Source organism: Oncorhynchus mykiss, chromosome 14 (genome assembly GCF_013265735.2).
Source record: "Oncorhynchus mykiss isolate Arlee chromosome 14, USDA_OmykA_1.1, whole genome shotgun sequence".
In the NCBI taxonomy this organism is placed as follows: domain Eukaryota; kingdom Metazoa; phylum Chordata; class Actinopteri; order Salmoniformes; family Salmonidae; genus Oncorhynchus; species Oncorhynchus mykiss.
In genome coordinates, this window is record NC_048578.1 from 3,363,846 (window position 1) to 3,376,082 (window position 12,237).

At 41.8% G+C, this 12,237-nt stretch overlaps 1 protein-coding gene across 1 annotated transcript; it reads left to right on the forward strand.

Annotated features, from left to right (window-relative positions):
* The first annotated feature begins 521 nt into the window (after nucleotides 1–521).
* Nucleotides 522–12,041, forward strand: LOC110488558 (stress-70 protein, mitochondrial). Its single transcript, XM_021560806.2, has 17 exons — nucleotides 522–857; nucleotides 1,959–2,017; nucleotides 2,121–2,208; nucleotides 2,339–2,520; nucleotides 2,642–2,766; nucleotides 2,889–2,962; nucleotides 5,740–5,846; nucleotides 5,964–6,126; nucleotides 6,235–6,327; nucleotides 9,233–9,442; nucleotides 9,530–9,757; nucleotides 9,861–9,965; nucleotides 10,062–10,179; nucleotides 10,287–10,381; nucleotides 10,520–10,612; nucleotides 10,779–10,919; nucleotides 11,104–12,041. The coding sequence occupies exons 1-17, from the start codon at nucleotides 777–779 to the stop codon at nucleotides 11,194–11,196; spliced, it is 2,055 nt and encodes a 684-aa protein (XP_021416481.2). The 5' UTR covers nucleotides 522–776; the 3' UTR covers nucleotides 11,197–12,041.
* The last annotated feature ends 196 nt before the right edge of the window (nucleotides 12,042–12,237 follow it).

Below are 12,237 nucleotides of genomic sequence, written 5' to 3' on the forward strand. Positions count from 1 at the left end.
GCCAAATTGATGAGCTGCAATGACATACAGATGACATGAGTGAGAGGCAAAGTCCAATAGAATCAAACCGAGTAGCAATATTGCCGATGAGCAAAATGGTCGACTGATCCCTTTATTTGGTAATTTAATGTATTTAAAAATATATATACAAAATAAATTAAATATATAGATAATTTGTCCACATTTAGCTAGATGTTTCATCAGGCCAGACACTGGCATCAAAAACAGTACAGTGCCGGCATCGCTGATGAAACTCACGTGAGAATTTTCACCGCTTTTTCAAAATGACCTTCAAAAGCCCAGTGGTGTGTGATGTCCCGGTCTGGGCATGATTTTCTTTTAGCATAATTTATTGTGTAAAATAATTATACTGCACCCTAAACATAAACTACATGTGTTTGTAAGTATAAAGTGTGTAATTATGTAATATAATACTTGGATAACGTTGTAATTTATTTTTGAAGGATGTCATTTTACCCAGGCAATCTTTAAGTTTCTAAAATGGGTCCGTTTCTCAATGCATGGAGCAACTCATGTGTCAGTTAATTCGAGAAAATCGGAAGTTCAACTGCATTGTTGGAGAGTAGCCGTGCTGTAATACCGGTTCTGACAGGCTAAATATATTCCTAGATTTGTCGTGGAAATTACATCTCTCCAACGAAATAAGATATCTATACCTGGGTCCTCGCTAAAATCGACAAAAGCTCAACAGTTTGGATTTGATCATTGCGGCCTCCATTTTAAAGCCAACTAGCTTGCTACCAGAATTGTCAAAAATGTTAAGTGTTGCAAGAACAGCTTCAAGGTCTCTCCCCTCTCCGAACTGCTCAAGAAGCGTGTCTTCCTTGATAAAGAAGGTAAGTCAGTTAAAATTGTCCCCCAAAAATATCCAATATGTTAGGTTAATTAAATGTTTCCAAGAGGTGTAACAAGAAATGAAGGATAACTGATGGCTAAGCGTTAGCTCGCTTGCTAACTAAAAACGTTAAATAAATGTCGCAGTTGGCTACCACACTAGCTAGCTACTAACGTAAGTTAACTAGCGTCTGCTAGTGGATAAAACTAATAACTAGCTAGTTAACAATTGTCAAGTCATGGTAGGTTAGTAACTGTTAAATAATTATCTAGCTTGCTAACTATGTGGGAACAGCCTGGGCTTGAGCCTGGTCAGGTAGACGAACTAGCCAGCTAACGTTAGCTATGACGCAACTAGTAGTAATGTTAGCTAACAAGTTCACTTTTAGGTTAGCCAGGATGTTTTATCATGTGTCCTTCGTCTGAACTAAACATACTAAGTCATGTTCATTGACGATCACAGTGGGGATAAGTTAACTAACGTTAGTTGGCTAGCTTCCCACGTATAGTCTGATTGAATTTGAAAACTGCAGCAGAGGCTAGTCCTCTCAGGCAAGCTAATGCCATCTAGCTAACGTTACCTAACATGGATGTTTGTATAACCACCTCGTGTTATTTCAATGTGTTTTAGCTAAATCCTCAACCAGTGAGTTGGTTTAAACTGACTTAAGCGGGGTGTCAAGACCTTTAGCTGGTTATAGACACGGTTCGTTTTATTGCGCAAGATAATGTTAGCATTAGCAAGCTGCTGAAGTTTACCGGTCTTGTTGTGAATGGGGGTGTCATTGTTTTATGTGAAGAGAACATCTGTGACCTTCATTGTGGTGTTCCTGTCCACCCACCCTAGTACACCGCAGTCATATGGCATAATGTTCAAATATCATAACCAAACATAATGTTACACACGCTTATCTATGTAACTATTTCACTCATGGACACCTTTGCATTTCTTTATACCAAATGTGGATTACTGTGCGTCATGTCTATGCCCTGTGTGAATTGAAACTAGATTGTTTGAGTTTCTTCTCATATTGGTTGAAGTTAAACAGATTTCACTAATAAGTAGTCATGGTAGCTAATCAATGTTTTTTTTTTTTTGCCAGGCTTGCTGGAATGGATTCCAACAAGATGCTTTCAGAGCGATGTCCAGACGTGACTATGCGTAAGTATTGTTAGTTATTTAATGTTACTATACAATATTTATTCCTTTAACATCCATGAGCAGCTCTTTGTATTTTTACTTACTGTTTGACATTGTTTTACAGATCGGAGGCGATCAAAGGATCCGTGATTGGAATTGACCTGGGAACTACAAACTCCTGTGTGGCAGTCATGGAGGGCAAACAAGCAAAGGTCGGTTGAAGTTTTACCAGTCATTTTATGTTTGTGTGACCTGTGTAATGAAAAGACCGTAGATCCCTTTGAAATCCTCCTCTTATAGTTCCTTTTCTAGATTGTTACTGATTAGTTTGTTGTGTGACAGGTACTGGAGAATGCAGAGGGAGCAAGGACAACTCCTTCAGTGGTGGCCTTCACAGCTGATGGGGAGAGACTGGTGGGCATGCCAGCTAAAAGACAGGCAGTCACCAACCCTAACAACACCCTCTATGCCACCAAGCGTCTCATCGGTCGCCGTTACGATGACGCAGAGGTTCAGAAGGACCTGTGAGTGTGTTTTGTTAAATTAGGTCTCAGACCATACTAGCCATTGTAACGCATCATTAGTTGAGAAATATTTTGTAGTTGGAGATGAATGTATGACATGGTTATTGTTGTGGCTTTACAGGAAGAACGTGCCCTACAAAATTGTCCGTGCTTCCAATGGTGATGCCTGGGTGGAGGCCCACGAAAAGCTATACTCCCCCAGCCAAGTCGGTGCCTTTGTGCTGATGAAGATGAAGGAGACAGCAGGTAAACTACCAATCAATCTTTATTGCCCCCAGGGGGAAAACTAGCATTCCAATTCTGTTCCCAACTACGCCTGCCTGTGTTCTAAAAAAACCTTGCTCATTGTAAAATTGTCTTGGTTTTAGAGAACTACATGGGTCACAGTGTGAAGAATGCCGTTGTCACCGTGCCAGCCTACTTCAATGACTCCCAGAGACAGGTAAGTTCTTTGTCTGCTAAATCATTTGACTGGAACATACGGGTGGCCAAAAGCTATTCCTTTGCCATTGACTCACAGAATGGTGATCTAGCAAGCCTCTCAACTGATCAGTACATATAATGGCTGCCGTTTTACGGGCTCCTAACTTATTGTGTTTTTTTGCATTATTTATAACTTATTTTGTACATAATGTTTCTGCCACTGTCTCTTGTGACCAAAACGGCCCATTCTCAGCAACCATCACTCCTGTGTTTCAATGGCACGCTGTGTTAGCTAATCCAAGTTTATCATTTTAGAAGGCTAATAGTACCCGCAAAACACTCGTCTCAAAGTTAAACAGTGAAGATGCTACTTCGGGATGCTGCCTTCTAGGCAGAGTTCCTCTGTCCAGTGTCTGTTCTTTTGCCCATCTTAATCTTTTCTTTTTATTGGCCAGTCTGAGATGAGACTTCTTTTTTTTTTTTTTTTTGCAACTCTGCCTAGAAGGCCAGCATCCCGGAGTTGCCTCTTCATTTTTGACGTTGAGACTGGTGTTTTGTGGGTACTATTTAATGAAGCTGCCAGTTGAGGACTTGAGGCATCTGTTTCTCAAGCTAAACACACTAATGTACTTGTCCTCTTGCTCAGTTGTGCACCGGGGCCTCTCACTCCTCTTTCTATTCTGGTTAGAGCCAGTTTGCGCTGTTCTGTGAAGGTAGTAGTACACAGCGTTGTATGAGATCTTCAGTTTCTTGGAGATTTCTCTCACAGAATAGCCATAATTTCTCAGAACAAGAATAGACTAAAGAGTTTCAGAGTTTTTTTTTAAGCCTGTAATCGAGCCCAGAATTGCTGACGCTCCTGATACTCAACTAGTCTAAAGAAGGCCGGTTTTATTGCTTCTGTAATCAGTACAGCAGTTTTCAGCAAATATAATTACAAAATGTTTTTCTAATGATCAATAAGCCTTTTTAAAATGATAAGCGAACACAACATGCCACTGGAACACAGGAGTGATGGTTGCTGATAATGGGCCTATGTAGATATATTAAAAAAAAATATATATATATCTGCCATTTCCAGCTACAATAGTCATTTACAACATTAACAATGTCTACATGGTATTTCTGATCAATTTGATATTTTAATGGACAAAAAAAATTGTTTTCTTTCAACAACAAGAACATTGCTAAGTGACCAATCTTTTGAACGGTAGTGTAGGTCGGGGTGCCTTGTACGGATCCGACAGCAAGTGTGTAATCCGCCTCTATCAGTCCTATTAGCCAACGTGCAATCAGTGGAGAGAACTGGGTGAGCTCCGATCAAGACTAACCTAGCAACGGGGCATTAACTGTATCTTATGTTTCACCGAGTCGTGGCTGAACCAGGAAATGGAAATTTTCCGTGCATCGGCAAGATGGAACAGCTGCCTCCGGTAAGACGGGATGGCGGTCTGTCTGTTTGTAAATAATAGCTGAAATCTAATATTAAGGAAGTCTCTAGGTTTTGCTCGCCTGAGGCAGAGTATCTCATGATAAACTGTAGACCACACTATTTACCAGGAGTTTATCTATTTTTCATAGCTGTCTATTTACCACCACAAACCGATGCTGGCAATAAGATTTCACTCAACGAGTTGCATAAGGCAATAAGCAAACAAGAAAATGCTCATCCAGAGGCGGCGTTCCTAATGGCCAGATACTTTAATGCAGGCAAACTTAAATCTGTTTTACCTCATTTCTATCAGCGTGTTAAATGTGCAACCAGAGGGACAAAAACTAGACCATCTTTACTCCACACACAGAGACGCGTACAAAGCTCGCCCTCCATTTGGCAAATCTGACCATAATTCAGTCCTCCTGTGTAACCGAAGTGAAATGGCTAGCTAGTTAGCGCGCGCTAACTAGAGGGACGGAAGCTATACTGTTACACTGGCAATACTAAAGTGCATGTAAGAACGTCCAATAGTCAAAGGTTAATGAAATACAAATGCTATAGAGGGAATTAGTCCTATAATTCCTATAATAACCTCAACCTAAAACTTCTTACCTGGGAATATTGAAGACTCATGTTAAAAGGAACCACCAGCTTTCATATGTTCTCATGTTCTGAGCAAGGAACTGAAACGTTAGCTTTCTTACATGGCACATATTGCACTTTTACTTTCTTCTCCATCCTCCTCGTATTACTCAATCCTATCTGGTTTGCACTTAGTCCCACTATCATTTGTTTTTCAACAGGGCAATGACCTAAACACACCTCCAGGTAGCCTAGTGGTTAGGGTGTTGGGCCAGTAACCGAAAGGTTGCTAGATCGAATCCCAGAGCTGACAAGTCTGTCACTCTGCCCCTGAACAAGGCAGTTAATCCACTGTTCCTAGGCTGTCATTGTAAATAAGAATTTGTTCTTAACTGACTTGCTTAGTTAAAGGATAAATAAAATAAATAGTTTTGATGTCTTCACTATTACTCTACAATGTAGAAAATAGTAAAAAATAAATAAACCCTTGAGTGAGTAGGCGTGTCCAAACTGTACATATTACCTCGACTAACCTGTGCCCCAGCACATTGACTCTGTGCTGGTACCCCCCTTCCCCCTGTATATAGGCTCGCTATTTTATTGTTGCTCTTTTTAATTATTTGTTTTTATATTTATTTTAGTAAATACTTAACACTTAACTGCTTTGTTGGTTAAGGGCTTGTAAGCATTTCACTAAGCTCACCTGTTGTATTTGGCGCATGTGACAAATAACATTTTAGATGTGTATGTGTGTAATGAGTAGCTAATTTTGTTTACAGGCCACAAAGGATGCTGGTCAGATTGCTGGGCTGAATGTGCTGCGAGTCATCAATGAGCCCACTGCTGCTGCTCTGGCCTATGGTTTGGACAAGACTCAGGACAGAATGTAACTACAACAACCCTACAAACTGCTGTTAACTTATGAGACCATGACCCTAACTTTTTTTTGATCCATGCCTAAAGGTGTTTCGGCTCGTATTTCATACCTGTCCCTGATTTGTAGCATCGCAGTCTATGACCTGGGAGGTGGCACCTTTGACATCTCTGTCCTGGAGATCCAGAAGGGTGTGTTTGAGGTGAAGTCCACCAACGGAGACACTTTTTTGGGTGGAGAGGACTTTGACCAGCACCTACTAACCCACATTGTGAAGGAGTTCAAGCGAGAGGTGAGAAGGGGGGAAATATCCTGGATACACACCGTTCTATGACCAAGCGCATCTGCCATATTCACGTGAGCCAACCATTTTGATCAAACCTTTGATTTTTCTTTCCAGTCTGGAGTTGATCTGACCAAAGACAGCATGGCTCTGCAGCGAGTGAGGGAGGCAGCTGAGAAAGCCAAATGTGAACTGTCATCATCCCTGCAGGTGAGTTTCATCATCCCACAACAGACATTTCTCTCATTACCTATTTGGTAGGCTAATGATTAGTCTAAACAAGACCATTGTCAACAGAAGTAACTTGTTTGTAATTTATACAGTCCCTGGACTCTGTCTTTATTTGAAAATCTGTAATCTCATAGCAGTAGTCGGCTGTACAGGCCAGCCCTATGCCTGAGCTAGCTACACTGCTGAGTGAGGAAGTCTTCTGGCCCAGGCCACATTAGAGCAACTGTTTTAGTGGATGATGAGCTGTAGCAGAGCTGCTGTACCTGCACACTGGGGCAGCCCTACTCAAAGGGCTAACAAACATGCAATGCAGAGCTCTAGGGCGTGGCAATATTCAAATGTGGTTTTGCGTGATATAAATGTCTGTATCGTAAGAATCAAGTTTGTCATGTTTTATGCTCTTTCTGCTGTGGCTGCACGTTCCCATTTTAAAGGCTCTGCAGTGGCCATACAGCATTTACTGTGATGCGGCCTCTGCAGAAGTCAACATTCATACTTCTTGCACCAGGGAGCTGTCCATAAACACTCAATAAATTGGTCTGCACAGCACTACTCGTAGTGATTTCAAGGCTAATCTCTATAGCCACCCAGCTAATTAGTTTAGGCTATTGTTTGTGTATTGTACAATATGTAGAGGTACAAATCTGAGTATAATGCTTGTATAGATATCAACCCCTATGGAAGGCTTATATTTAGCCTAGGTATAATTTCACAAACCCTCAATTCATGAGATTATTGCTGACTGTTTGAAATGCAGAATATTTTACCTTTGATTGTACAACAGCTTATTTAGATAACTTTTTTTTTTTAAAGTTGTGAATTGACCATAAAATTGCCAACAAAAAATCTGATTTTTAGGCCACATCGCCCAGCCCTACGGGAGCTCGAGTAAACCTTAACACCAAATTAAAATGTTGTCTATATGGAGATTGTAAAGTATGTAAGACTGATATACATTGAGCTCCAAGTATTGAGACAGTGACACATTTGTTGTTTTGGCTCTCTACTCCAGCACTTTGGATTTGAAATTATACAATTGCTGTGATGTTAAGTGCAGACTGTCTTGTGTCTCGACCAAAAGCCACCTCCAACATCGTTGGAGAATTTGACTGTATGGCCTACCGGCCTCCCAACTGCAGCCCATAACCTCCACATCTGGCTTCTTCACCTGTGGGATCGTCTGAGACCAACCACCCGGACAGCTGAGGAAACTGGGTTTGCACAATCGAAACATTTCTGCTCAAACAGTCTCAGGGAAGCTTCTCTGCATGCTTGTCATCCTCACCGGTGTCTTAACTTGACTGCAATTCAGCGCCGTAACTCACTTCAGTGTGCAAATGCTCACTTTCAATGGCACGCCGGAGAAGTAGGCTCTTCACGGATGAATCCCAGTTTCAACTGTACCAGGCAGATAGTGTTGTGGGCGAGCGGTTTGCTGATGTCAATGTTGTGAACACTGTCTCATGGTGGGGTTATGGTATGGGCAGGCTTAAGCTACGGAAAACGAACACTTGCATTTTCTGGATGCTGAATGTCCCAGTTCTTCAATGGCCTGCTTACCCAGACATGTCACCCGTTGAGTATGTTTGAGATGCTCTGGATTGATGTGTACGACAGCGTGTTCCAGTTCCCGCCACTATCGACAAAGTCTATGCGAAGGAGATGTTGCGCTGCATGAGGCAAATGGTGGTCACACCAGATACTGACTGGTTTTCTGATCCATGCCGCCCCTACCTTTTTTTTGTTTTAAGGTATGTGATCAACAGCTGCATATCTTTATTCCCTGTCATGTGAAATCCATAGATTAGGGCCACATGAGTTTATTTCAGTTGACTGATTTCCTTATGAACTAACTCGGTCTTTGAACTAACTCGGTCTTTGAAATTTGCATTTTTTTATTTATATTTTTGTTTAGAAACATGGCATTTATTTAACATTTCTATTGGGCACAATCTGAAATGTGAAAACTGATCAGAGTTGTAACTGTTGGTTTGAGTTGGGGCTATTGTGGTTGTGTACATTTTAAAACACTAATGGGGATGTGGAGTTCAAAGGGCTGTTGCCCAGTTTATTTCAGTTGAATTGTTGAGGATGTAAGGATGGGCTGGTTAACAAAGATGCAAAGGAAACAAATGTACATGAATCTCAACGATAATATTAGTGAAGTAACTTAAGTGATTAAACATGAGTAAAGGAAATGCATAAAGCAACTGGCAAAATCAAACAAATGCCCTCAATTAAATGAGTGTATGAATTAAGAACAATCTTACTTAAACTCATCCCAAAAAATACACACAGGGTTACAAGAGAAAGGGTGTCTTGTAACAAAACACTTGCAAACGGTAAGGTCTGCCACACTGGTTAGTGACAGGTGTGGTTATTTAAAGGTGATGAAGGTGCTGGAGTCCCGCCTCTGGAGTGGGATTGGACAGGGGGTGGTCGTTGCTGAGGGGACTGTCTGTCAGGGTAGGGACAATTTGACTACAGAAACAACCAAAACAAGCTGTAAATGCATCCAACAAATTTGTAGTCATTGTGTGCTATGAATGTGACCAAACCCTTAATGATTTACAATTTTAATACACAAGTGAATTTGTCCCAATACTTTTAGTCTCTTAACCCCCCCATTTTAGGAGACCATGTACGAAAAGTGTGGTAATTGCTAAACTGTTTACCGGAAATGGATGAAAATACCCTCATTAAAGCTGATAGTCTGCACGTTAACCTCAGTCATTGTATCATTTCAAATCCAAGGTTCTGGAGTACAGAGCCAAAACAACACAAAATTAATTCACTGTCCCAATAGTTCTGGAGCTCACTGTAGGTTACCCCCTTTTCAGTGAAGATGGAAAAAAACACTCATAGATCCTTGGTTCTCCCACAGACTGACATCAACCTGCCCTACCTGACCATGGATGCCTCTGGCCCCAAGCACTTGAACATGAAGATGACCCGCTCCCAGTTTGAGGGCATCGTGTCTGACCTAATCCGCAGGACAGTGGCCCCCTGCCAGAAGGCCATGCAGGATGCAGAGGTCTCCAAGGGGGACATCGGCGAGGTGCTTCTGGTCGGTGGTATGTCTCGTATGCCCAAGGTGAGCAGATCTCTCCCTGGTTCTATCCCACCTCTTCATCATGCTCTGCCCCCGTCTGACCACCCATCCTGTTGTCTTCTCTCCCAGGTCCAGCAGACAGTCCAGGACCTGTTTGGCCGTGCCCCCAGCAAGTCAGTCAACCCAGACGAGGCTGTGGCCATTGGAGCTGCCATCCAGGGAGGTGTGCTGGCTGGAGATGTTACTGATGTGCTCCTTCTGGACGTCACGCCCCTGTCTCTTGGTATTGAGACCCTTGGAGGGGTGTTCACCAAACTTATCAACAGGAACACAACTATTCCTACCAAGAAGGGCCAGGTGAGGGACAAATATCAGATTTTGTTCTGTCTGAAGCAGTCTGGTGAAACCTATATTAATTGTATGTACTTCATCAGTGGTACTGATTGTTCCTTGTGCTTAGGTGTTCTCTACAGCAGCTGATGGCCAGACCCAGGTGGAGATCAAAGTATGCCAGGGAGAAAGAGAGATGGCAGCAGATAACAAGATCCTGGGACAGTTCACTCTGGTAATTGTCCTAGCCGATTCATACTTACACTTTAAGTCTAGTATCTTTTAAGTCTCTGAAGGATACTAATGTCTTACTGGTGTTTCTCTCATGCAGGTTGGAATACCACCTGCCCCACGTGGAGTACCTCAGATCGAGGTCTGCTTCGACATTGACGCCAACGGAATCGTGCACGTGTCTGCCAAAGACAAAGGCACAGGCCGTGAACAGCAGAGTAAGATCATCTAACAACCTGCCCTTGAAATACATGTTAACTTATAGTAGGTCTTCAATAGTATGAATTTACTTCGTCTAACACTGCCTTTTCCCTCACTTCTCCAGTTGTTATCCAGTCCTCTGGTGGCCTCAGCAAGGATGACATTGAGAACATGGTTAAGAATGCAGAGAAGTATGCCGAGGAGGACAGGAGGCGAAAGGTAGGGTTGACAATTTTCTTATCAAGCATCCGTTAAACTTTTATCAACTGCAGGCTACTCCCAGCTGGAGTTGTGTGTTTTGATAACCGTGTGACTGAATGCTGACAGTTGTCCTTGAATCTGTTTGTTTTTGCCCAGGACCGTGTTGAGGCTGTTAACCAGGCCGAGGGCATCGTCCATGACACTGAGTCCAAGATGGAAGAGTTCAAGGATCAGCTCCCTGCTGATGAGGCATGTCGGACATGTTATTATATTAATACATTGGTTTTAAAGGGCTTTTCAAAAAAGCCCAGACCCTGAACAACAAAATTGACAAGAACAGATATGCATCTGAAACATCCCAAATATCAGGAAATTCCATAGTCCCAGTATTTGACTTTCTTCCCCCATCTTTCAGTGCAACAAACTGAAGGAAGAGATTACCAAAGTGAGAGACTTGCTGTCACGGAAGGACGAAGAGACTGGCGAGAATATCAAACAGGCTGCCACCACCCTCCAGCAGGCATCACTCAAACTCTTTGAAATGGCTTACAAGAAGGTAATTGTCTCAACACCCCAATATTGTCAAATCTTTTTTTCCTTAACTTGCGGTTCTAACAGAGTTGGAATAAGGCTGGATTGTTTGCTTAGCTTGTCAAATTAGAGCCCAACAATTTTTTTTACAATGGGTAAATTGAAATATTACTTATTTATTAACTGAGTATTTGTCAATTTCTTGCTAGATGGCAGCAGAGAGGGAAGGCAGCAGTGGCAACAGCACTGGATCATCATCGTCTGAAGGTGGAGCTGGAGAGAAGAAGGAAGGCCAGCAGTAAAACCTTTGCGATTGTCATGGAGACAATGGGAACATGGACTGATGGGCTTGGGAGCGTATACATGTTCTGAACGGCGGCTATTGCCTTCAAGTCATTCTCACATACTGTGTTTTTGCAGTAAAATATACAGTATAATAATGTATGTTCTTCCACCCCTTTAATTTAATTGTCAAAAACAATATATCCTGTCCATTTTAAAAACATTTATTTGCATCTGTGTTTATAGCAATTATTTGTTTGTCTTACCGTGACGCCATTTGGGTTTCATTTGTACATGTAGCTCTGCTTCTGTCCGGTCAACTGACGACTCCAGTGGAAATGCAATAGAAGAAGCTTGGATATTCTCTAGCTTCATCCTGTTTATCAAGTGTATCTGCTCTATGAAAACAGAGTATATATGTACAGTGATACGAGTAAAGCCACATAGGTGTGGTTAAAGATGTATCATTTTATTTCTGTTCTTAGACATTTGAATCCTTAAATGCTGGTATTCCTTTCAGTACAGAGGAGCCCCGAGTTGGCTCATTCTTGACATTATCATGGGTCTGTACTGGGAGAGAATACTTTGCATACAAATAGAAACATCAACGTATGATACATCGGTAATGTGGACTATACCAATGAGTGTAATTGGATGAGGAGGCACATTAGTAACACATCTCACTTTAAAAATGTAAGTCATTGCCCTGGAGATTTTGTTTTGCCAGAGGCAGCATTTCGCACAGGACAGCTATCAGACAAAGTTGACAGCAGTGGAAGAGGGGAAAAATACGTCTGGTATGTGGTGGGTTTGTGAGCCAGGAGGTTGTACCGGTGCTCATTTTTCTAATAAAATAATAAATTAACGGTGTTGTTGGTCTCCTTTTTAAATTAGGAATTTGTTCCTTTGGCAATCGGTGACGAGAAGTCTACCGTGTCCGGAAGTGACTCAAACATCCTTTTAAAGCTTTGTTTTACGACTTAGTTACAGCTTGACTTCAGGATTGTATTTGGATTTGCTCTCCTTAAATATGTAATTGTTTTTGCTTCAGGGCATAAAAA

Excerpts from the sequence above, each read along its gene's own strand:
- LOC110488558 (XM_021560806.2), top strand. The coding sequence starts at position 777 with ATGTTAAGTGTTGCAAGAACAGCTTCAAGGTCTCTCCCCTCTCCGAAC. Across the intron at positions 2,209-2,338 it reads TGGAGGGCAAACAAGCAAAG|GTACTGGAGAATGCAGAGGG; the intron begins GTCGGTTGAAGT and ends GTTGTGTGACAG. Across the intron at positions 10,382-10,519 it reads AGGAGGACAGGAGGCGAAAG|GACCGTGTTGAGGCTGTTAA; the intron begins GTAGGGTTGACA and ends GTTTTTGCCCAG.